The 25,775-nt window shown below is 39.3% G+C and overlaps 1 protein-coding gene across 2 annotated transcripts in view; it reads left to right on the top strand.

Moving 5' to 3' along the window:
• The window catches only part of LOC119234464 (cytochrome P450 2C19-like), a 192,269-nt gene that overhangs the window by 54,206 nt on the left and 112,288 nt on the right, over positions 1 to 25,775 (top strand). Inside the window, exons 1-3 of one of the 2 annotated variants that reach the window (XM_037497414.2) lie at positions 2,686 to 2,790; positions 21,281 to 21,443; positions 21,607 to 21,756. In XM_037497414.2, the coding sequence (XP_037353311.1) occupies positions 21,323 to 21,443; positions 21,607 to 21,756 (271 nt within the window). In that variant the 5' untranslated portion in view covers positions 2,686 to 2,790; positions 21,281 to 21,322. Of the gene's footprint in view, positions 1 to 2,685; positions 2,791 to 21,280; positions 21,444 to 21,606; positions 21,757 to 25,775 lie in introns of those variants that run through there. The other variant, XM_054690205.1, reaches the window with a different exon arrangement.

The following is a 25,775-nucleotide window of genomic DNA, read 5'->3' as shown; positions in this document are numbered from 1 at the left end:
AAATTCCTGCTATGAGTGAGACCATCCGGTAGTTTTCTTTTTCTTTCTGGCTTATTTTGCTGAGCATGATCCCTTCCAGCTCCATCCATGTCGCTGCAAATTGCATGCGTTTATCTTTTTTGATTGCTGTAGTCCATTGTGCATATGTACGACGTCTCCTTGATCTAGTCATCTATTTTTGGGCATTTGGGTTGTTTCCATAGCTTAGCTATTGTAAATAGTGCTGCAATAAACATAGGGGTGCAGGTGCCCTTTTGAATGAAAGATTCTGTGTCCTTTAGGTAAATACCTAGAAGTGGAATTGCTGGATCATATGGAAGCTCCATCTTTAGCAGGTTGAGGAATCTCCACACAGCTCTCCATACTGGTTGGACCATTTTGCACTCCCACCAACAGTGCAGGAGTGTTCCTTTTTCTCCGCACCCTCACCAACATTTTTTAACTAAGTTGTTTGCTTTGTTTTCCTGAGTTTTGTAAGCTCTTTGTAGATCTTTGATTTAAGTCCTTTATCGATTGTGTGGAGTACAGATATTTTGTACCAATCTGTGGATTGTCTTTTTGTTTTGATATTGTCTCTTTTGCTGTGCAGAAGTTTTTAATTTGTAGTAGTCCTAGCTGTTTATCTTTTCCTTCATTTTCTGTGCTTCTGGGATGAGTTCTGAAAGATGTTTCTGAGATGTATGTTGTGGAGTATTGTGCCTATGTGTTTTATTCCATATGTTTTCTGGTTTCAGGTCTTACATTAAAGCCTTTTTTATAAAGAATTATTCCTTTATTGTAAGATTTTTATTTATTATATTTATTATGTGTAGAAGAACTGGGCTGTAGGCGAGAGGTTCGGTGGGGAGGGTGAGAGGATTCACCAGAAAGAGTGGCGAACAGAAAAGGGAGATCTACTAAGGGGAGCACTGGGTAAAACAGGAGATTTCTGCTGCCCCATGTGGGTTAGTTCCCTAGCTGGGGATCAAACTCAGCCTCTCTCTGTGGGCCTTCATGGTGGTAACGCTGCGACTGAACCACCAGGCCACCATGGAGGTACACTTTTCTCCAATTTGAGTTGATTATTTATTATACCTTTTTTTTATGCATGTAAGAACAGGGCCATAGGCTAATGGGCAAGCAGATTCAGTAGAATCATAGCAGGGCGCAGAGCAGTCAGATCTATTGAGATACACTGCTGAGGGGAGCAGCAGGCGAGACAGGAGAGGTCTGCTGCAGGATGTGGGATAGCTCCATGGCTGGGGATCAAGGTCAGTGGCTGGCAATAGCTTGATAGCCCTGAAACTTAAACCTCTACGCCACCGGGAGGCCCCATTTTGAGTAGAATTTTATGTGTGTTGTGTGGTAATAATCTAGTTTCATTCTTTTGAATTTAGTGGTACAGTTTTCCCAGCACTGTTTATTTAAAAGATTTTCCTTTTCCACTGTGTAATCTTTGTTCCTTTGTCAAAGATTAGTTGGCCATATATGTATGGCTTTATTTCTGGGTTTTCAATTCAGTGTTATGTTTTCTAGAGACTAGATTCCCATTATGATTTTGCCAAGAGAAGCACGTAATTGCTCTGTATGGCTCACTGAAACCCAGTGAGGTAGCTGAGGGCACCTGAAGTCACTTATTCCATTATGGCCATGCTATGTTCCCCTCACAGTAACATGGTGCTTGTCAGATCTCTCCTTGGCAATGGCTGTGGATTTTACATTCATTTATCACAATCTATGTTGTGTTGCTTTAGGAATATGTGAGTATAGTGCTGCCTAACCATTCCTCTAGTACTAGAATCCCTTGATCACACTCGATTCAATTAGTGATCCTAACAGAATTGTTCAAAATGACTATATTTGTAATTTTTTCATTCTTTCAGCATTTGTGGCTGGGATCAATCTGTGATGAAATCTATGCCATATATTTTTTAAAGTTTTACTTATTCATACAAGAACTGGGGTACAGGCCAGAGATGTGGGGGGTGAGAGGATTCACCAGAGATACAGTGGGGAACAGAACGGGCAGATTGACACTGCTGAGGGCAGCAGCGGCCGAGTCAGGAGAGGTCTGCAGCACCATGTGGGTTTCTCCCTGGCTGGGGATCGAACTTGTGCTGCAGTGGCTGCAGATAGCTTCATAGATTGCGTCTTAACCCCTTGTGCCACCAGGGAGGTCCTATGCCATATTTTTGAATTAATACAAACAGCTTGCTGGGGCCATGATAAAAAAGCAACGAGTTGTTACTGTACTTACTTTATTATCACATAAGTTATTTTTAATTTGATTGTCTATTTACAAAAGGTCTACAACTCCAAACATTTCAAGCTTGGACAGAGATTTCCATTTGCGAGCATAATCCATATATGTGATGAGTAACACTGAAATGATAAAATCAAGGTACTGGCAAGGAAATACCCCCAGGTCTAAATGTGATGAGCAGGATGGCTTCAGAGGCCTGGCACCTGAGGGTCGGGGTACTCACTACTTCAGGTGCCACTTAGCAGCATCACTGCCACTGGTCATATGCTCATTCTTGTTTATTACTTGTTCTCTCTGACTCAGAATGCCCTTTCCTTCGTGGTTAGGTTTTTTCATCTTTAAATGGTAAGAATTGACTGTCTGATTTGCACTTTTTCGTGGTCACAATTTAAATAATTTTTTCCAGAGCACGACCATATTTACATGGCTGACTTCTGTGCTGCATAATAGCAAAGAATTCCCCAACCCAGAGGTGTTTGACCCTGGCGACTCCCTGGTCGAAAGTGGCAATTTTAAGAAGAGTGACTACTTCATGGCTTTTACGGAAGGTAGTATGGCTTTTGTATTCTTTGTGCATCAGAGGACAAGATACCTTGTGAGGATTGTTTGGAACTTCCATAGAACCCTCTCCAAGGCTGGTGCAGGTGCTCTTGTCTGTTTGCAGGAGCACCAATCCCTGTGTCCATGCACTTAACCTCCTCATGATGCAGTCTTCTTATTGAGCCAGATCACTACAGAACTGGGGAATTGATCCATTTCTTCAAATTCAGAATTGATTTAGAACAAAGTCCTGAAAATATAAGATTAGTGCATCTTGCGCAATGGAGCAGCATTATAGTATAAAACCTGAAATTTCACGGTGCGTTGGAGATTGCTAAAGAGCAGGTCTACTTGGAGTGGAGAACAGAGACTATGAAGACGAGGAAGATCATGAACGCCAGATCCATGCAGCACAAAACAAAACAAAGTATGTGTTTCTAGAAAAATATTGATGGAAAATTGAGGTGTTCAACAGGTGATTGTAATGTGAGAATACTTAAGTGTTTGGCACAGGACTGATAATAAGTAAACATTTGTTGAAAGGAGGATACCTATTCATTAACATTAGATGGATTGCGTTCCTTTCTCCCCATTGTCCATCTATCTATCCAACCGTCCTGCCTTCCATCATACCTCAGCTTTCATCAAATAGTTATTGCATATTCTCTCTCTTTTTTTAAGATTTATCCATTTATTTGTACAACTGGGGTACAGGCCAGATGCACAGGAAGGTGAGAGGATTCACCAGAGACAGAGCAGGGATCAGAACAGGTAGACTGAAGAAACACACTGCTTAAGAGAGCAGCGGGCGCGACAGGAGAGGTCCGCTGTGCTACAAGGGATTTCCACCCAGCCGGCCGGGATTGAACCAGTGCCGCAGAGGCTGCAGACACCTTTACAGCCTGCACTCAACCGCCTGCGCCACCAGAAAGGCCCTGCATATTCTCTTTCTGAGGCCAGAAACCCAGTGTTCAAGGATCATCTCCTCTGTGTGCTTATTTTCAGGAAAAAGTGCATGTGCAGGAGAGAGCCTGGCCCGCATGGAGCTGTTTTTATTCCTGACCACCATCTTCCAGAAGTTTACCTTGAAATCTGCCATTGACTCCAAGGACATTGACACCACTGCAGTTGTCAATGGATTTGTTTCTGTGCCTCCTCCTTACCAGATCTGCTTCATTCCTTTGTGAGGAAGGACAGACCATCAGGCTTCTGCTGTGATGTCCACAAGTCCAATTCACCTGACGCCCCTGTCATCTCCTTTTATCTTCCTTCCCTTTCTGGGAAAGTCATCTCTGACCTCTCCTCTACTCATCGCCCTATTCTGTCATGATCCAGGCAGGAACATCCCATCTCCACTAAAGGAGGATTTCCAGTTTCACTAAACAAATATATGTATAGCTTCTCCTCACTCTGTAACATTGTATTGGATAGCTCATATGCCAATACTTATCTGGTATTGAGTAGTTAGTTCATCAGTGGGACAGAGTGAGATGGTTGGTGTATGTAACACAGACATTTCTCCTCTGCATGTTCTAAATAACACTCACAATCTGATGAACCATTTCTCATGCTTTCATCCTTTGTGTGTAATGCAGATAACAAATGGAAGAAAATATTATAAAAGGAAGCCCTGCACAAAGACAAAAGGCTTGAGGGCAGACCAGCATGTGACATAGAATTACTTGGGGTTTGGATTTGCATGTGAGAGAAGTTGTGTTCAGGAGCAGCTTCATGTGAAGAAAAATATGACATCAGCGATTCAAAAGTGTCTATTTCTATTGCATTCTAGAAGAGGCAAAAGTAATCCGTCGTTCTAGAATCCAGAGCTGTGTTGATTCAGAGGATGGTGATTCTAGGCAAAGATCTGGAGCGCTTGTCAGGGTATTGGGATTTTTCTGTGCCTTGATATGATTCGTTACTTGATTGTTGGTGCTTTGGGATGATGTTAGCTGTAGTTTTGGCTCAATCGTTGATCAGTTGTTGTCAGCGGTGAGATAGAAGAGATGAGAAATGGAGCACCGATTTTTAGGACAGTGAAAGTATTCTTGTGATACTATGTTAAATACATGTCCTCTTCTATTTGTCTCTCACCCTCCCACATGTCTGGCCTGTACCCCAGCTATTGTATAAATACAAACAAATCTTAAAAAAATAATCCATAGAATGTGCAACACTTGAGGGAATACTGATGTAATCTATGCACTTTATACATAAGGTCAGTGTTTTTACATCAGTTGTAACGAACGGAACACAACAGAAGGTGAGGTTCCTAATGGTCGTAGAGACTGCATGTGGGTGGGGAGGGGACATGTGGCAACATGTACTTAATGTTTAGTTTTGCTTTGACCCTAAAACTTAAAAAAAACTCAAAAACCTATTAACAAGAAGAAAACCCTTAAATCACAAGTCTGGCCAAGGTGAGGTTTACATTACTCTGTGACACCAGAAAGCTTAATGCCCTCTTGGTCATAGGATAGGGATGGATGGCTATTTGATATGAGATATCACTGAACTGGGAGGGAAATCTGAGATTAGAAGAATAGGTTTTTTTTTTTTTTGAGTAAATACATTCATATATATATATATATAGTTTATTTTTATTTTTTATTTTTTAAATTTTATTTTTATTTTCCCCATACAATTGCAACACCCTTATTTTAACCCCAATCCCTCCTTTCCCCGACCTTCCTCCCACCATAGTGTGTCTCTGCTTCATAGTGGTTTGTTGATTTTGATTTTTTCTTTTTTATAGCTATTCTTTTCCCTGATCCCTTATTTAAGTTTTCTAGATTCCTGCTATGAGTGAGACCATCCAGTATTTTTCTTTTTCTTTCTGGCTTATTTTGCTGAGCATGACCCTTCCAGCTCCATCCATGTTGCTGCCAATTGCATGTGCTTAACTTTTTTGAATACTGAGTAATATTCCATGGTGTATATGTGCCACATCTTCTTGATCCAGTCATCCATTTTTAGGCATTTGGGTTGTTTCCATAGCTTAGCTATTGAAAATAGTGCTCTATAAACATATGGGTGCAGGTGCTCTTTGGAATTAATGTTTCTGTGTCCTCTGGGTAAATACCTAGGAGTGGAATTGCTGGATTATATGGAAGCTTTATCTTTAGTAGGTTGAGGAATCTCCACACAGCTCTCCATAGTGGTTGGACCAGATTGCACTCCCACCAGCAGTGCAGGAGAGTTCATTTTTCTCCACATCCTCCCCAACATTTGTTGTTGTTAGTTTTTTTAATATGTGCCATTTTCATTGGTGTGAGATGGTATCTCATTGTAGTTTTGATCTGCATTTCCCTGATTGCAAGTGATGTTGAATATTTTTTTCATATGCCTGTTGGCCTTTTGTATTTCTTCTTTGGAGAAGTTTCTTTTTAGTTCTTCTGCCCATTTTTTGACTGGATTATTTTCTTTGTTTTTCTTGAGTCTCATCAGCTCTTTGTAGATTTTTGCGATCAGTCCTTTATCGTTAGTGTTGTGTGCAAAAAATGTTCTCCCAGTCGGTGGGGTTTCTCTTTATTTTGGTTATTGTCTCTTCTGCTGTGCAGAAGCTCTTTAATTTGATGTAGTCCCAGCTGTTGATCTTTGCCTGCACTATCACTGCTTTGAGTGATGTGTCTGTAAAGATGTCTTTGAGGTGCATGTCATGTAGTGTTTCGCCTATATTTCCTTCTATATATTTTATGGTTTCAGGTCTATGTCTAGTTCTTTAATCCATTTTGAGTTGGTTTTTGTGCATGGTGTGAGGTAGTAGTCAAGCTTCATTCTTTTGCATGTAGCAACCCAGTTTTCCCAGCACCATTTATTGAACAAACTTTCTTTGCTCCAGTGCATATTCTTGGCTCCTTTGTCAAAGATTAGTTGAACATAAATCTGTGGGTTTATTTCTGGGGTTTCTATTCAGTTCCATACATCCGTGTGTCTGCTCTGGTTCCAATACCATGCAGTTTTGATTATTATGACTTTGTAGTATAGTTTGAAATCTGGAATAGTGATGCCTCCATTCCCTTCTTTTTTTTTTTCAGGAGGATTTTGGCTATTAGGGGGTTTTGGTGGCTCCATGTGAATTTCATGAATATTTTTTCTATTTCTTTGAAGAATGACTTTGAAATTTCAATTAGAATAGTATTGAATGTGTAGATTGCTTTTGGTAGGATGGCCATTTTGATAATGTCAATTCTTCCGATCCATGAGCAGGGGATGTCTTTCCATTTCTTTGTGTCTACTTCTACTTCTTTTAACAGTGTTTTATTGTCCTTTACTTCTTTTGTTAGATTTATTCCCAGGTATTTGATATTTTTGTTTCAATAATAAAAGGAATGTTTTTCTTGATTTCTTCTTTTTCAGATTTATTGTCTGTGTATAGGATGGCTACTGATTTTTGTGTGTTGATTTTGTATCCTGCCACTTTACTAAACTGATATTAGTTTAATTAGTTTTTCCATGGAGTTTTTGGGGTTCTCTATGTATAGTATCATATCATCTGCAAATAGTGATAGTTTGATTTCTTCCTTTCCTATTTGGATTGCTTGTATGTCTTTCTCTTTTCTTAATGGGAATGCTTTCAGTTTTCACCATTGAGAATGATATCGGCTGTGGGCTTGTCATAGATGGCCTTGATGATGTTGAGGTGTGTTCCTTGTATCTCGAGAATTTTAAGGGCCTTTATCATAAATGTGTGTTGTACTTTGTCAAATGCTTTCTCAACATCTATGGGTATTATCATATGGTTTTTATATTTCTTTTTGTTGATGTGTTGGATTACGTTGATTGATTTTCTGATGTTGAACCATCCTTGTGTCCCTGGAATAAATCCTACGTGGTCGTGGTGAATTATCTTATGGATGCATTGTTGGATTCTGTTGGCAAGGATTTTGTTGAGGATTCTTGCATCAGTGTTCATTAGGGAGATTGATTGTAATTTTCTTTTTTTTGTGCTGTCTTTATTGGGTTTTGGTATCAGTGTAATGTTGGCTTCGTAGAACTTATTTGGTAGTATTCCTTCTTTATCAACTTTTTGAAAGAATTTGTGTAGGATAGGCACTAATTCACTGCTGACTGATTGGTAGAATTCATTTGTGAAGCTGTCTGGGCCTGGGCTTTTGCTTTTGGGGAGTGCTTTGAGTACTGCTTCAATTTCGCTGCTTGTAATTGGTCTGTTTAGTTGTTCTATTTCTTCTTTGTCCAGCTTTGGATGATGATACCGTTCTAGGAATTTGTCCATCTCTTCTAGGTTGTTGAATTTGTTTGCGTGTAAGTGTTCACAGTAATCTCTGATTATTCTTTTGATTTCTACTGAATCTGTTGTGATTTCTCCTCTTTCATTTATAATCCTATTTATAAGTGTTTTTTCTCTGTGAGCCTTGCTAGAGGTTTGTCTATTTTGTTTATTTTTTTCAAAGAACCAACTTTGGTTTCATTGATCTTTGGATTGTTTTTTTAATTTCTAATTCATTTATATCTGCCTTGATTTTTATTATTTCCTTTCTTCTTCTGGCTGTAGGGTTTTTTTTGTTGTTGTTCTTTTCCTATTTCTTTGAGATGTGAGATTAGGTTGTTTCTTTGAGTTCTTTCTTATTTGTTGATGTGAGTTTATATTGCTATATATTTTCCTCTTATTACTGCTTTTGCTGCATCCCATACATTCTGGAAAGTGGTGTCCTCCTTGTCATTCAACTCAAAGTATTTTTTAATTTCTTCTTTGATCTTCCCGTTAGTCCAGTGGTCTTCCAGTAGTGTGGATTTCAATCTCCATGAAGTGGAAGGGTTCCTTGTTTTCTTTTCATGATTTATTTCCAGCTTGATGCCTTTATGATCAGAGAAGATAGTTGGAATGATTTTGATTTTCATGTATCTGTTGATGTTTGTCTTGTGGCCCAGTATGTGATCGAATCTAGAGAATGATCCATATGCACTTGAGAAAAATGTGTACCTGGATTTTTTTGGGTGCAGGGTCTTATAGATGTCTGTTAAGTCCATGAGTTGCATGTCTTTATTTAGGGCTCTAATGTCTTTGTTTATTTTTTGTCTCGTTGATCTGTCCATTGGTGAGAGTGGGGTGTTCATGTCTCCCACTATATATGTATTTTCTTTAATATCTGTTTGCAGAGCTGATAATAATTGTCTAATATATTTTGGTGCCCCTTCATTTGGTGACTATATATTGATGAGTGTTGTATCTTCCTGATGTATTGGCCCCTTGATCATAATGTAGTGTCCATCTATGTTTCTTTTTATTTTTTTTAATTTGAAGTCTATTTCATCTGATATAAGTATGGCTGTTCCTGCCTTCTTTTTTGGTCCATTTGCTTGTAGGATTGTTTTCCAATCTTTTACTTTCAGTCTGTGTTTATCTTTTGTGGTTAAATGTGTTTCCTGGAGATAGCAGAAGGTTGGATTTTGTTTTTTAATCCAGCCTACTACTCTGTGTCCTTTTACTGATGAGTTTAATCCATTTACATTTAGAGTTAATATTGATATGTTGGCTCTGTGTTTGCCATTTTGTTTGTTTTTTTTGTGATTTTATTCCGTGCTTTATTCTGTTCTTCTTGTTTATTCCTCTATTGGTTTTGGCTTTAGGACTTCTTGTAGAAATTTTTTGGAGTGGGGGTTTTGTTGTAATGAATTTCTGGAGTTTCTGTTTGTCTGAGAATGTCCATATTTTTTCTTTGCAGGGTAAAGTGTTCTTGGTTGGCATTTGCTGTCTTGAAGTTTGCTGAATATGTTACTCCATTCTCTTCTTCTTGCCTGTAATGTTTCTTCGGAGAAGTCAGAAGTTAACCTGATTGGTTTTCCCTTATAAGTTATCTGTTTCTTCCCCCTTGCCAGTTTCATTATTTTTTCCTTGTCTTGGACTCTTGCAAGGTTTACCATTAGGTGTCTTGCTGTAGTTTTCTTTTCATTATGGTAATTGGGTGTTCTTATTACTTCTTGTATGTCTATATTCATCTCATTTTTCGTGCTTGGGAAGTTTTCTTCAGTTATCTCCTTGAATAATTTCTCAGTTCCTTTGTCTTTCTCCTCACCTTCTGGAATGCCTATAACTCTTACATTTCCTCTCTTCATGGAGTCTGATAATTGTCTAAGAGTCTCCTCATACTGCTTCATTTGCACTTCTCTCTTCTTTTCTCTTTTGGCTCTTTTTATTTCTGTATCTTCGATAGTACTGATCCATTCTTCCATTTCATTGATTCTGTTTTTCATTGCTTTCCCCAGAGTTCTTTATCTCCTCTAGTTATCTTTTTATCTCCTGTGTTTCTTTTCTTTCCTTTCTTAAGGTATCAATTTCATTCTTCAGTTCAGTGATTGTTTGTCTCAAATCATTTTTTTCTTTTTCGTTTTCTTTCTGCTTTTAATCAGGATGATTATGAATTCTCTATCTGATAGGCTGAGAAGTTCTTCCATGTCATTGTTGAGCTCTGGTGACTGTATTTCTTTTTGTGTTGTGTCCTGCTGCTGGCTTGCTTGGTTATTTATATTTTTTCTTCTTCCTGTTGTTTGCTTTCTAATTAGTTCTATGCGTTGGGACAGGACATTGTGCCACTGGTGTTGGCGGGCATCTCTTTGGAGTGCTCCTTTAGGGGTGTCAGTAACTGTTTACCAGACTGAGACCGGCACTGGTAGTCCAAAACTCCACCAGGGTGTTGATGCTGTGTTGCTGGGCTCTGTCCCTTACAATTCCCTCCCTTTGTGTTTACTCAGTTCCAACAGGGAATCAGCTATTTGGTGATTTAGTTCTGGTCACGAGGTGGCGACAGAGACCTATACTTGGTATCTGTGATTTTTCCCAGTGTTTCTCTGAGTAGTGGAGGTGGGGCAGAGGGGAGCACCTCAACACAGGGGCTCTTATTCAAGCCGGGTGCTGAGTCTGCCCGTGTTCACCCAGTGGTGTGCCCGCAGCTGTATGGATCTCTCGCCCTGAATTCTGCACTCTAGGTCTCAGTTCCAGGGCTATCAGATCCAAAACACTGGCTGTCACCCTGTGCAGTGCCCGCTGTTATGGTGAGTCCCACGCCCCGTATCCTGTGCCTCGCTCTCAGTTCCAGGATTGGGTCTTGCTCCACGCCTTATTTTCCCCCTTACCTCCCTTTTGTGTGGCCCACCCTCTCTCAGCACCTGAGGGTGTTTTTGGGATCCCTGGTTTCCAACTATAGGGTGTTGGTGATTTTCTTCTGGTCGCTAGGTAGCGCCAGAGATCTTTCCTATGTCCTTCGGGAACTGTTTTTTTTTTTTAACCCTGTGGGTTGGGGTAACAGTGGGAGTGGCATAGAGAGCCTCAATGGTGTGGGGGTGCTGTGTCTGCCCTGTGCCCCACCGTTTTGGGATCCTACGTCCTGAATTTCATGCCCTTGGTCTCAGTTCCAAAGCCCTCAGTTCCAAAGTGGGCTGTAGCCCAGTTCAGTGTCTACAGAAATGGCGCCTTTTGCACCCGGCTCCCATGTCTGGGTTTGATTACTGGCTTCTGATTACTCAGTGAGGGACATTCACCTCAGTGAGGGCTCCCGCACATCTCCCCCCAAGCCTCGGTCCCAGGCGCGGGGACCTGGACTGCGATGATCCGTGTATGCTTTTCAAGTGCGCTGCTTTTCAGCACAAGCTTACCAGCTGGCCTTGGGCTGTTTGTAGGTCTCCTGGGAGTCTTTGTTTTTCTCTCTATATAATTTATTTATGTATAGTTTACATCATTCTTCATCTGTACAATGTTTGCTTTCTCCTCTCATTATAGTCCCTGTATTCACCCACGCAACAGCACTATAGTCCCGTGTGCCTGCCCTCCTCTGTTTTATTCCCTCTGCCTTCCCCTCCCCTGCAGATTGTCTGATTTATCATTGCCTATTAATTTTTTTAATTTATTGTTATTTTTTTCCCCTGATCCATTATTTGGTTCTCCTATATTCCTCCTATATGCAAAACCGTCCTATATTTTACTTTTTCCTTCTGATTTATTTCACTGAATATAATACCTTCTAGCTCCATCCATGTTGCTGTGAATGGCATGAGTTTATGGTTTTTTATTACTGAATAGTATTCCATCATGTATGTATACCACGTCCTTGTGATCCAGTCATCTATTTTTGGGCATTTGGATGGTTTCCATATCTTTCCTATTATAGACAGTGGTGCAATAAACATAGGTGTGCAGGTATCCTTTTGAATTAATATTTTTGTGTTGTTTTGGTACATTTCTAAGAGTGGAATTGCTGGGTCATATGGTAGCTCCATTTTTAATAGTTTGATGAACCTCCACACAGCTTTCCCTAGTGGTGGACAAGTTTATATTACCACTAGCAGTGTAGGAGAGGTCATTTTTTCCCACATCCTCACCAACATTTACTGTTTCCTTTTCTTTTAATATGTACCATTCTTACTGGTGTAATGCGGTATCTCATTGTTCTTTTGATATGTATTTTGCTTATTGTAAGGGATGTTGAACACTTTTTTCATATACTTGGCCATTTGCATTTCCTCTTTGGGAAAGTGTCCTTTTGGCTCTTCTGCCCATTTTTTTGACTGGATTTTTTACTTTGTTTTTGGTGAGTCATGTGAGTTCTTTGTAGATCTTTGTGATCAGTCCCTTTTCAGCTGTATAGTGTGCAAAATTTTCTCCCAAACAGTAGGCTGTTTCTTTGTTTTGGTTAATGTCTCTTTTGTTGTACAGAGCTTTTTAGTTTGATGTACTCTCAACTGCTCATCTTTTCTTCACTTTCTTTGTTTTTGGGGATAAGTCTTTAAAGATGTTACTGAGATGTATTCATGTAGTGTTTTACCTATATTTTCTTCTCTATATTTTATGGTTTCAGGTCTTATGTTCAATTGTTTTACATATTGGGTTGATTTTTGTGCATGATATGAGGTAGTGGTCTAATTTCAAATTTTTGCATGTGGTGCTCCAGTTTTCCTGGCACCATTTATTGAACAAACTGTTCTTGTTCCATTGCATAGTCTTTGCTCCTCTCCCAAAGATTAGTTGTCCACATATGTGTGGCTTTATTTCTGCATTTTCTATTTGACTCCATTGGTCTGTGAGTCTGTTTTTGTCCAGTATCATACTGTTTGAATTATTATGGCTTTATAGTATAGTTTGAAGTTTGTGGTTCCATATGAATTTCATCAGTATTTGTTCTGAGATTTTTATCAGCATTGCGATGACTCTGTAGATTGCTTTCATTTGGATGGCCATTTTAGTAATGTTACTTCTTCCAGTCGTGAGCAGGGATATCTTTCCATTTCTTTGTGTCTTCTTCTATTTTTTTAACAATATTTTATAATTTTCTTTGTATAGGTCCTTCACCTCCTTCGTTAAGTTTATTCCCAGGTATTTGTCATTTCTTGTTTCAATTGTAGATTGGATGGTTTCTTTATTTCTTTTTGTTCCAATGGATTCTTTGCATATAGGAAAGCTACTGATTTTTGCATGTTGATTTTGTATCCTGGTACTTTACTAAACTGGTCTATTATTTTAATTAGTTTTTCTGCGGAGTTTTTAGAATTCTTCATTATCATATTGTCTGCATATAGTGATAATTTTACTTCTTCTTTCCCCATTTGAATTCCTTGTGTGTCCTTCTCTTGTCTTACTGCTCTGGCTAGTACTTCCAGTGTTATTTTCAACAGCAGTGGTGTGAGTGGACACCTTTGTCTTGTTCCTGATCTTCAAGAAAAGGCTATTAGCTTTTCACCATTGAGAATCATATTGGCTATTACTTTGTCATATATAGCTTTTGTCACGTTAAGCTATGTTCCTTCTATCCCAAGAATTTCAAGGGCTTTACTTACAAATGGATGTAGAACTTTGTCAAATGCTTTCTCAGCATCTACTGATAATGCACATATGGTTTTTCTTTTTCTTTTTGTTGATGTGTTGGATTACATTAATTGATTGGTGGATTTTGTACCATGCATGTGCCCCTGGAATAAATCCCACTTGGTCATGGTGTATCATCCTTTTGATGCATTCCTGGATTCTGTTGGCAAGGATGGGCTTGAGAATTTTTGACTAAGTGTTCATAAGGAAGATTGGCCTGTAGTTTTCTTTTTCGCGTGTTATCTTTGTTCGGTTTTTGTGTTAGTGTAATGTTGACTTCATGAAACATATTTGGTGATACTTCTTTCTCAATTTAAAGAAAGACTGTGTGTAGAAAAGGCACATTGAGAATGCTCATTTCTGAATGTTTGGTAAAATTCATTTGTTAAGCAGATCTGGTCCTGGGCTTTTTTAGGGGGGAGGGTTTGTACTCTTTCAATTTCACTGCTTGTAATTACTATGTTTTGATGTTCTATTTCTTCTTTATCTAGCTTTGGATGATTACATTATTCTAGGAATTTGTCCATCTCCTCTAGATTGTTGAACTTGTCTGCATGTAACTGTTCACATTAACCTCTGATTATTCCTTAGATTTCTAGTGAATCTGTTGTAACTTCTCTGCTTTCATTTATTATCCTATTTTTCCTGCTTTCTCCCATTTTTCTTCATTACCCTGGATAGAGTTATGTCTATTTTGTTTGTTTTCTGAAGAACCAACATTAGGTTTCATTGATCTTTTGGATTATCTTTCAATTTTATTTAGTTTATTTTTGTTTATATTTTAATATATCCTATAGATTAAATAGTCTTGTACTAATGCAATTATGATTCTCTATCTTACTGAGTCACAACTGCTCATTTAAAAAATAAAGGTTAACCCCACCAACTGGGAGAACATTTTTGCACACAACACTAATGATAAAGGATTGATCACAAAAATCTGCAAAGAGCTGATGAGACTCAACAACAACAAAGGAAATAATCCAGTCAAAAAATGGGCAGAAGAGCTAAAAAGAAACTTCTCTGAAGAGGAAATGCAAATGGCCAACAGGCATATGAAAAAATGTTCAACATCACTTGTCATCAGGGAAATGCAAATCAAAACTACCATGAGATACCATCTTACACCGGTGAGAATGGCACATTTTAAAAAAACTAGCAACAACAAATGTTGGCGAGGATGTGGATAAAAAGGTCCAACCACTATGGAGAGCTGTGTGGAGATTTCTGGACCTACTAAACATAGAGCTTCCATATGATCCAGCAATTCCACTCCTAGGTATTTACCCAAAGGACACAGAAACATCAATTCCAAAGAACACCTGCACCCCTATGTTTATAGCAGCAGTGTTTGCAATAGCTAAGCTTTGGAAACAGCCCAAATGCCCAAAAATAGATGACTGGATCAAGAAGATGTGGTACATATATACCATGGAATATTACTCAGCATTCAAAAAAGATAAACACATGCAATTTGCAGCAACATCGATGGCGCTGGAAGGGATCATGCTCAGCGAAATAAGCCAGAAAGGAAAAGAAAAATACCGGATGGTCTCACTCATAGCAGGAATCTAGAAAACTTAAATAAGGGACCAGGAAAATGAGTAACTATAAGAAAGTGAAAATCAAAATCAACAAAAATCTATGAACCAGAGACAGTTTTGGGGGGGTGGGTGGAGGGAGGGGAGGGATTGGGGTCAAAATGGGGGGGTTGAAATTGTATGGGGAATATAAAAATAAAATTCATTATAAAAAAATAAAAAATAAAGGTTAGTTGATCTGTATCTTTAAATTATGTGTGACCCTCATAGAAGAGGGATGTTTAATTCTCAAAGAATAAAATAGATGTTCAAAGAATGTGAATTACTTTTATACAAAATAAGTTGGTGAGGTTCTTTTAGACTATAGAACTATGTGAAGAAGCCATCAAATTGCTGCTTTTCTTTGTTCTGGGCAAGGTTACATTGAGTCTTGGACTTACTCAATTTGCAGGGTTTTTTGGGTAAACTTCTCTGACCCCCGTTTTAGTTAATAATGTAACTATTAACTAAATTAATACAACTGGAAGGATACCATGAGGATGAATTATGCAATGTTGATTCATAGCACACATTAAGTAAATATGGTGACCTGAGGAACTGCATGTTTGCTTGGAGGGGATTGTGCATGACAAGAGATGTTCTTCACGATGGAGAGCTGTGTGGAGATTTCTTGACCTATTAAACATAGAGCTTCCATATGATCCAGCAATTCCACTCCGAGGTATTTACCTAAAGGACACAGAAACATTAATTCCAAAGAGCACCTGCACCCTTATGTTTATAGCAGCACTATTTACAAAAGCTAAGCTTTGGAAACAACCCAAATGCCCAAAAATAGATGACTGGCTCAAGAAGATGTGATACATATACACCATGGAATATTACTCAGCATTCAAAAAAGATAAATACTGCAATTTGCAGCAACATGGATGGCGCTGGAAGGGATCATGCTCAGCGAAATAAGCCAGAAAGAAAAAGAAAACTACCGGATGGTCTCACTCATAGCAGGAATCTAGAAAACTTAAATAAGGGACCAGGAAAAAGAATAACTATAAGAAAGAAAATATCTATACAGATTCAATGCTATTCCAATCAAAATTTCAATGTCATTCTTCAAAGAAATAGAAAAATTATTGATGAAATTCATATGGAATCACAAAAAACCCCGAATAGCCAAAGCTCTCCTGAAAAAAAAAGAAGGGAATGGAGGCATCAGACTCCCAGACTTCAAACTATACTACAAAGCCATAATCATCAAAACTGCATGGTATTGGAACAAGAACAGACATACAGACCAATGGAATCGAATAGAAAATCCAGAAATAAACCCACAGATTTATGGTCAACTAATCTTTGACAAAGGAGCAAAGACTATGCATTGGAGCAAAGAAAGTTTGTTCAATAAATGGTGCTGGGAAAACTGGGTCGCTACATGCAAAAGAATGAAGCTTGACCACCACCTCACACCATACACAAAAATCAACTCAAAATGGATTAAAGAACTAGACATAAGACCTGAAACCATAAAATATATAGAAGGAAATATAGGCGAAACACTACGTGATTTGCACATCAAAGACATCTTTACAGACACATCACCCAAAGCAGTGATAGTGAAGGCAAAGATAAACAGCTGGGACTATATCAAATTAAAGAGCTTTTGCACAGCAAAAGAGACAATAACAAAAACAAAGAGAAACCCCACCAACTGGGAGAACATTTTTGCACCCAACACTAATGATAAAGGACTGATCACAAAAATCTGCAAAGAGCTGATGAGACTCAACAACAACAAAGAAAATAATCCAGTCAAAAAATGGGCAGAAGAGCTTAAAAGAAACTTCTCTGAAGAGGAAATGCAAATGGCCAACAGGCATATGAAAAAATGTTCAACATCACTTGTCATCAGGGAAATGCAAATCAAAACTACCATGAGATACCATCTTACACCAGTGAGAATGGCACATATTAAAAAAACTAGCAACAACAAATGTTGGCGAGGGTGTGGAGAAAAAGGAACTCTTCTGCACTGTTGGTGGGAGTGCAAACTGGTCCAACCTCTGTGGAAAGCTGTGTGGAGATTTCTGGACCTACTAAACATAGAGCTTCCATATGACCCAGCAATTCCACTCCTAGGTATTTACCCAAAGGACACAGAAACATCAATTCCAAAGAACACCTGCACCCCTATGTTTATAGCAGCACTGTTTACAATAGCTAAGCTTTGGAAACAACCCAAATGCCCAAAAATAGATGACTGGATCAAGAAGATATGGTACATATATACCATGGAATATTACTCAGCATTCAAAAAAGATAAACACATGCAATTTGCTGCAACATGGATGGTGCTGGAAGGGATCATGCTCAGCGAAATAAGCCAAAAAGAAAAAGAAAAATACCGGATGGTCTCACTCATAGCAGGAATCTAGAAAACTTAAATAATGGACCAGGAAAATGAAAAACTATAAGAAAGTGAAAATCAAAATCAACAAAAAACTATGAACCAGAGACACTTTTAGGGGGGCGGGGCGGGAGGGGAGGGATTGGGGTCAGAATGGGGGGCGGCAATTGTATGGGGAATATAACAATAAAATTTATAAAAAAAAAAAAAAATAAAGAGAAGCACACCAAAAAAAAAAAAAAAAAAAAAAATTGTAGACTATCAAAAAAAAAAAAAAAAAAAAAAAAAGAAAATATCAAAATCAACAAACAACTATGAACCAGAGACACTATATGGGGGTGGGGGCCGGGGAAAGGAGGGCTTGGGGTCGAAATATGGGTGTGTAATTGTATGGGGAATATAAAAATATAATTTAAATTAAAAAAAAGAGATGTGGGTTCTAGTCTCAGACCACCACCTGTAGGTACTGTGACCCGGTCCAAGTTTTGAAGTTTTCAGGCCAAGTTTCCTCATCCCTAAAATGGGACTAAGTTTATCTCAAGCAAGGTAATGAGGGAATCAATAGAGATAAGATGGGTATGAAAATTCATGAGCAATAAAATATTTTAATTTGGTCTTGAAAAAAAACATTTTTCTTACCAATGGAGCTGAAAAACTGCACTAATCAAGTTTGAACAAATATGACCATATCCTTATAGAACTTAGGTTTGTAAAGCATTGTCATTAGTGACCTAGTAATGTATCATAGATATTCCACTGATATTTAGAGTCTTGTGACCACCAACTACCATTTCTTATTAAGGTCTGCCTATGTGGTTTGTGCTTTGGATCTGTTTAGTCCTCCACTGGATGCTTACCTCTTAAGCTCTCTCCAGTCTCCTTTCCTTGATCTACATAGTTCATTCTTTATTTTCCACAATACAGATTCAAAAACCCATTGAAAAAGCAGCTGTGCTTGGAGAAAGCAACTGGCAGATCAGGAAAATCCTTTTTTTTTTAAGCCTTACCCCTAAATTCTCTGCACTTGGCTCTTCCAATTGCTTATTACTGAGCAAGTTTCACCATAGTGATACAGAGGGGAGACTCCTTTGTCCCAATTTTAACTGACTTGAGAATCTGTGACCCCTTTATTCTTGGACTCAAGTGACAAGTAAGCCTGTTAATTTTGTGCCCAGAATGGGGGATGGGGGGCAGAAGGGAGTATTATATGACGAGTAATGATTTGGGGAGATTAGTTTTGCTCAAACTTTTCTTGACGCAGCTGGTGTGTGAGAGCATTCAATGAACCTCACATCTCTTTTTGAATCCTGGTTTAACCAATTTGAGCTGTGTGTTAGGACACTGCACAGACAACCTTTTCCCCTGGAGACAGCATTCTCCCCTTTCAAATAATTTCTCTTTTATAGTGCTTTTCAGAGTTTGGGCAGTGAGAAATGAGTGCATGGTAAAAGACTTAGAAATTTATTTAGCTAATTATTTTGTTTTATTTTGTTTTTGTTTTTTTTTTTTTAGGTCACTTTAGTTTACATTGTTCTAGTATTTTGAATATGTGCTCCCCCTCCTAGAGCTGTCACCACAGTGCTCCCACCAACAAAGTACTCATCCTCCACCACCATAAATCATTGTGCTCCCTCCAGCTTCTACATTCCCATCCTCACCACTTCTCCATCCCCTCAACCTCTGAATGACTCAGTTCTCTAGTGAGCTTCCAAGGGTTAAATCTTAAGTTTGAATCTTTAACCAAAGCTTTGGTTGGTTTCTCTGTATTCCACTTGTAAGTGACACCATCTGGTATTTGTCTTTCTCCCACTGACTTAATTTACTTTAGTAGTTGTGTGCTTGGTCATTGAAGTTTAAGTTAACAATTTTCTATATAGGCAGCTGTAATAGAAATACAGTATTTCAAAATATTTAAGGACCCTCAATTTCCACAGGAAAATATCCTATGTTAATATAGCTTGAACTTAGTTATTTTCAATATAAAGTTGTAGAACACCAGATTCTCCTCAAATTAAAATATTCCCAGTTGGTGATTGCCTTGAGTCCAGAGATTTGAGTCATTTTGGTATCAAGTTATTTTCAACAGTGGTTTTGCACCCTGGCTGCACATTGGAACCGATTTTTCTTTCTTTCTTTCTTTTTTAAGTTATCAATACAATCCTTAGTCCAATATAGTTGAACTAAAGGTCCAGAGTGATGACTGGAGAGAAAGAAAACAAGGCGAAAGAGCAATTTTTTTTTTTTATCTTTATCAGTGGACCAAAGGCCACTGAGAGGAGAATATGAGTAGATGTAGCTGATTGGCCTCTTTGTATCTCAGAGCAGCATAAGTTGAAATAACAAGGGGTGTTGTTGTATAAGCTTTAGAGTGCACCCTCAGTTTTCTGATAAGAAGAGAAAGCTACAATGGTCCTGAGTGTGGCCTTAGTGCTCTGTCTCTCCTGTTTGCTCCTCCTTGCTCTCTGGAAACAGACTTCTGAGAGAGGGAAGCTCCCACCCGGCCCCTTGCCACTTCCCATTATTGGAAATATCCTCCAGTTAGATGTTAAGGATATCAGCAAATCTCTAAGCAACGTGAGTATGTTTTATGTTCCTCTGTGGCGTGCAAATGGAAAGTAACTTAACTGCAATTAAAAAAAAAGGTCTTGTTTGCCCATCAGTTCTAATAATAAAATATTAGCATGGTGGCATGCTATCCAAGAAGATTTTGAAATTCAAATGCTCCCAGTCATTTTGATATTTCTCTGCATTTAGTGAGAGACAAACAGATTTTGGATGGTAGAATTGAAAATATAAAGTGACAGAAGGGAGGAGTGTTCTTTGTTCTGCTGCCATTTGCTCTGATTTTGGTGGATGGTGAATGGTAGAAGAAGTGTTTTGTGATTACAGATGTTATTCCAGAAGTCATCTACTACATGACTGTGTGTTTTCTTGAGATTGTTACTAAATTTAACATCTCTCAAGAAACACATTCTGTCTGTATCAAGAGAGGATTCTGGGCTCAGGAAGAGCATGAGTCAACCAAAAGATGAAAAGAAGTAACCAGGCAGGACCAAACTGTGGGAACATCATTCACTTGGGTCTACACAGCTGGTGTCTGATCTTAATGACTATTTCGAGGTGAAAGAAATTATCCTTCCTACAGATGCCTTGGCCCTGACAATGCCTCTATAGTGCCCACTCTGTGTTACTAATACCAGCAGATCAAAAGCTGGGCTGTATATTAAAATTAGCTGAATTGATCATTTAAAATACAAATTTCTAGGATTCATCATAGGGCTACTGTATCACAACTTCCACAGGAGGACTCTGTAGGTGATCCTGAAGCAGTGAGCTGGGTTTTGGCTAAAGGTGGAATCTGAAGTTATTTGTCAAGGATCAGAGAACCATCAAGAAGCTCAAATTTGAATCTTCTGTATAGTGGTCAAGTGATCCTAGAAATACATTGAAATTGTCTGATCTTAGTTTCCTTATTTGTAAGCAGGGCAAATAAACTTGGTGAAGGTTCAAATGTGAGGGTAATTGTAAGCAATGTGTCAAATACTTAGGATAGGCCATTCCTGGCACATCCCAGGCCATCCGGAAATGGCAACTCTAATAATCACCCATATTGATGTCTTAAATTCAGAAATAATGAGGCTGTGTGGGGCAGCCTACCCAATATGAAAGTAGTATTCTGAATTAGGCACAATACGTTATCAAGTAGTGACTTCTTTTGTCATCTGCACGTGCTTTCCCAGCTCTCCAAAGCCTATGGCCCTGTGTTCACTCTGTATTTGGGCATGAAGCCCACTGTGGTGTTGCATGGATATGAAGCAGTGAAGGAAGCATTGATAGATATGGGAGAGGACTTTGCTCAAAGAGGCGATTTCCCAGCCATGGAAAGAATTATTAAAGGAGAAGGTATGTGTGGGTGTGACACGTGCACTATGATTATTGTGGTGGGGAGGACAGAAAATGGGGCTTGAAGATCTCCTAAATATTCTTTGTCCATCCCCTTAACTGTCAAGTGTCAGCTTTCTTCTTCCCTAGGACCCCACCCCAGTTTATATTTACCCTCTGTTAGGAGTTGTTTTCAGCAATGGAAAGAAATGGAAGGAGATGCGCCGCTTCTGCCTCATGACCCTGCGGCATTTTGGGATGGGGAAGAGGAGCATTGAGGAACAGGTTCAAGAGGAAGCCCGCTACCTCGTGGAGGAGTTGAGAAAAACCAATGGTAGGTGATTCTCTGCTCAGTCGCTGTGACCTTAACACACTGTATTCTCTAGTGTCATCCTAGGGGACACATCAGGGTGGCCCAAATCTTCCATTAGGGGTGGTGGTTGTTAACCCTTGTGTGGAGACAGGGAGTTTGAAGCACAGAGTTTGATACACAGAAGCTTTTGTGTATGTATGCTTGTGTGTGTGTGTGTACGTGTGTGTGAGTGTCTGTATGTGTTCATTCATGATTTTTTGTACAGTGTAGGTATCAAAGGTCCTTTCATCTGTTTCTCTCCTGAGGTCTCTTTGTTTTTAAATGAGAAGTCATGAGGAATATTTTGAGTCATTTTCTGAATGTGTGAGAGAGCGGTGTTTCATACTGCAGCACATTTCACCAGGGCTGCCAGCCAAGCATGTAGTGGGAGTGACCTCGGGAAGCAAGTGACATGTGTTTTCACTTCACTGGATGTGTTTATATGGACAGAACTCACACCCATATGACAGTCACTGCCCCAGACCAGGTCTGTAGTTTTGGCCAGTAATAATGCCGTCTGTTGATAGATTTTAATCAGGTAGGCATGTCCTTGTGTTAATCTAAGCAATTATGGTTTCTCATTTCATTTCATTAGGAAATATTTTCTCACTTTTCAAAATTCCTTATGCAGGTAATTGCTACTATCTCTCTAAGGGATCACTTTCTGATATTTCTTTCAGACCTGTTCTGGGAGATGTTTCCTGAATTCTTGTGGTTCTTTTTTAATTTTGTGGGGATCCAACATTTAAGTAAATGTACAATTTCCCTGTCTTTATGGATTGCCTTTTTGTAAGGCAAAGTCCTACCAAGTATTCCTAGTTAGATTTTCCAGGAGAGTCTGAATTTTCTTTATTTATACATGAAGTTTCTGTGTGACACTGTGTACACCTTCACAGTTAGTGAGGCTACGGATTTCATTGTAATGGGTGCTTGAAATTTGTGCTCCCCTGTAGTACTGCAACTCCTTAGCTGGCTTCACAAAATGTGCTAGGGATTTTCAGACTCTCTATCATTGCTAAATCAGTGTTTTCATGCGAGAATAATAGCTGGCACCTTCTCTTCTGCCAATTTCTTTTTTTTTTTTTAAATTTTTTTTTTTTTATTAATAGAGGCATGTTTTATTTATTTATTTGTTTGTTTGTTTTGTTTATACATGCACTGGGTACCGTCAGAAGCACGGGAGGGTGAGAGAACGCACCAGAGCCAGAGCGGGGAGCAGAGCAGGCAGAAGGACCGAAGTACACTGCTGAGGGGAGCATTGGGCGGTCTTCTGCCAATTTCTTGATGTGACTGTTATGCAATACATTGATTCAAATCTTTCCTAATAACATCTACAGGGGTGAATTTTAGACCTTTACCTTAAACAATCTTTCAGGGGTGAATAAGTTGCCACAATTGGGTTTGCAGATCTCTTACCAAGGAAATAAACCCGTTTTCCCTGTACGATTTCTTTTTTTTTTTTTTTTAAAGATTTATTTATTTATTTATTCATATAAACACTGGGTACAGTCAGAAGCGCGGGAGGGTGAGAGAATTCACCAGAGCCAGAGCGGGGAGCAGAGCAGGCAGAAGGACCGAAGTACACTGCTGAGGGGAGCAGCGGGCGGCAGGAGAGGTCTGCGCACCATGTGGGACCCTCCTCTGGTGGCCGGGGAGCAGCCGGGGATCGAACTGGCGCCACGGAGGCTGCGGGTAGCCTCGCCACCCAGCACTCAACCGCTGCGCCACCAGGGAGGCCCTCCCTGTATAATTTCTTTACTGAGTGTAGAATTGACCTAACCTAGATCAGGAAAAATTTTAAAAATAATTGAAAATACTACTGTTTTTCTTCTTACTAAACATAATCCTACAAGATTTTGTAGCATAATTTTCCCAAATAAATTAATTGTTGCTGGTGAGTAGAAATGATGGACATTTGATTTCTAGGGAGGAAAGTTTATTTCCAGTGATGTGAAAAAAATGAAAACTAACAATCAATTTTCATTTTTGGTTTGACTTACCTGCGATTTATATTGGAAATTTATATTGGAAATTTCTCTTTTGATTTCTGCTTTGAACAAATTGTCTTATAATTTTTTTTTTAAGATTTATTTATTTTTTATACAAGAAACAGAGTACGGGCCAGGTGCGTGGGAGGGTAAGTGCATTCACCGGAGACAGAGCGGGAAACAGAACAGGGAGACTGACGAAATACACTGCTGGGGGGAGCAGCGGGCGGGACAGGAGAGGTCTGCTTTGCCATGTGCGATTCTGGCCGGGATCGAACCCGCACTGCAGAGGCTGCGGGCAGCTTCATAGTGCGGCGCTCAATGGCCTGCACCACCAGGGAGGCCCAGTGTCTTATAATTTGTATTCACTTGTTTAGTTTCTTGTTAGTCAACATAGATAGGTCCCACTCTTTTGTATTTATTCTTTCAAGAATATGATTTTACCCATAATCTTTCCCTCTCTTTTCTTTGCCCTCTGCTGATACTGCGTATTTTGTGTATTTATTTATTAAACAAAAAGCTTTCAAGTCCTTAACTATTCCCTCTACCTGTGTGGAAGCTTAACTCTGTAGACTTTGCGTACAAGTGAGGTTCAGCCCTAATAACTTTATTAACAGTATATAAAAATGGTTTTAAGGGTCTCACTGGTGGCTCAAGGGGTTAAGTCTCAGCACTACACTGAAGCCATTCCCAGCAAGGGAGTACCTACATGGCTCAGCAGACCTCTCCTACCTTGTACCCTGCTCCCCTCAGCAGTGTGATTCAGTCAGTCTGCTAGTTCTGCTCCCCACTCTGTCTCTGGTAGACCCTTTTACTCTCCACACCTCTGGCCTACACCGCAGCTCTTATATGCATAAAAAAATAAAATAAATCTTAAAAATAAATGTTTTCTGTTATTTTCTTTCTTTTTGCCTATTATTAAGTCAACCTGATTGGAAAGTGTATTTGCAAAGACAATGGAAGTAAACTAAATATTCAAAAATAACCACTATTTAACTAGATAGGTTGAACCATATATCCCAGGTTAATGAAAATGTGATAGGTTGATTTCAATTTTTATGATCATTATTATGGAGACCATGATTTAAAACACTGTGTATGCTTTAGGGTATAGCTTCACAGTGTTGCCATCGTATGTTGCCACATCATGCTTCCCACCCAAGCACCCTTATTCCTTCACCATGTACATGAGCTCCTTCCTCCTTTCCTCCCCTTTTTTACCTTACTTTCTGGTAGCCTCAGTTCTGCAATTAGACTTCAAGGGTGTGTTTGGGTCTGTTCCTTTGCTTTGTTTCTTTATATTCTCATATGCATGAAATCACCCAGTGGATCTTTTACATTGTGACTTCTTTTTTTAGCATAATCCTCTCCTTTCCACCTATGTTGTCGCATGTGGCAAGATTTCAGACCTGAATACTAGCTGAGCAGCATTCTCTCGTGTATACATATCCCATTATCTTCATAGACTCATCTGGTGATAGATACTTAGTTTATTTCCATACCTTGACTATTGTAAATAGTGCTACAGTAAACACAGAGTGCATATACCCCTTCCAATTAGGAAAGAAATTGCTGGATTGTATGGTAGATCTATTATTCAATATTTGGAGAAACCTCCATGCGGTTTTCCATAGAGCCTGCACTAGTCTACATTCACTGATATGTTCCTTTTATAAATTATGTCTCTTGCAATTAAAGGAATTTATATATAAGGCAATGAACTTCCTTAAATATTTCCTCCTGATGGGCCTCCCCGGTGGCGCAGCGGTTGAGCGCTGGGTTGCGAAGCTGCCTGTGGCCTCTGCGGCGCCGGTTTGATCCCCGGCTGCTCCCCGGCCACTAGAGGAGGGTCCCACATGGCGCGCAGACCTCTCCTGCCGCCCGCTGCTCCCCTCAGCAGTGTACTTCGGTCCTTCTGCCTGCTCTGCTCCCCGCTCTGGCTCTGTTGAATTCTCTCACCCTCCCGCGCTTCTGACTGTACCCAGTGCATGTATAAACAAAAAACAAACAAAC

The sequence above is a fragment of the Talpa occidentalis genome, unplaced genomic scaffold, assembly GCF_014898055.3.
Source record: "Talpa occidentalis isolate TD23 unplaced genomic scaffold, MPIMG_talOcc4v2.1 talOcc4.8, whole genome shotgun sequence".
NCBI classification, from domain to species: domain Eukaryota; kingdom Metazoa; phylum Chordata; class Mammalia; order Eulipotyphla; family Talpidae; genus Talpa; species Talpa occidentalis.
The sequence above is the reverse complement of the archived record's forward strand: the minus strand, read 5'-3'. Positions and strand labels throughout refer to the sequence as shown.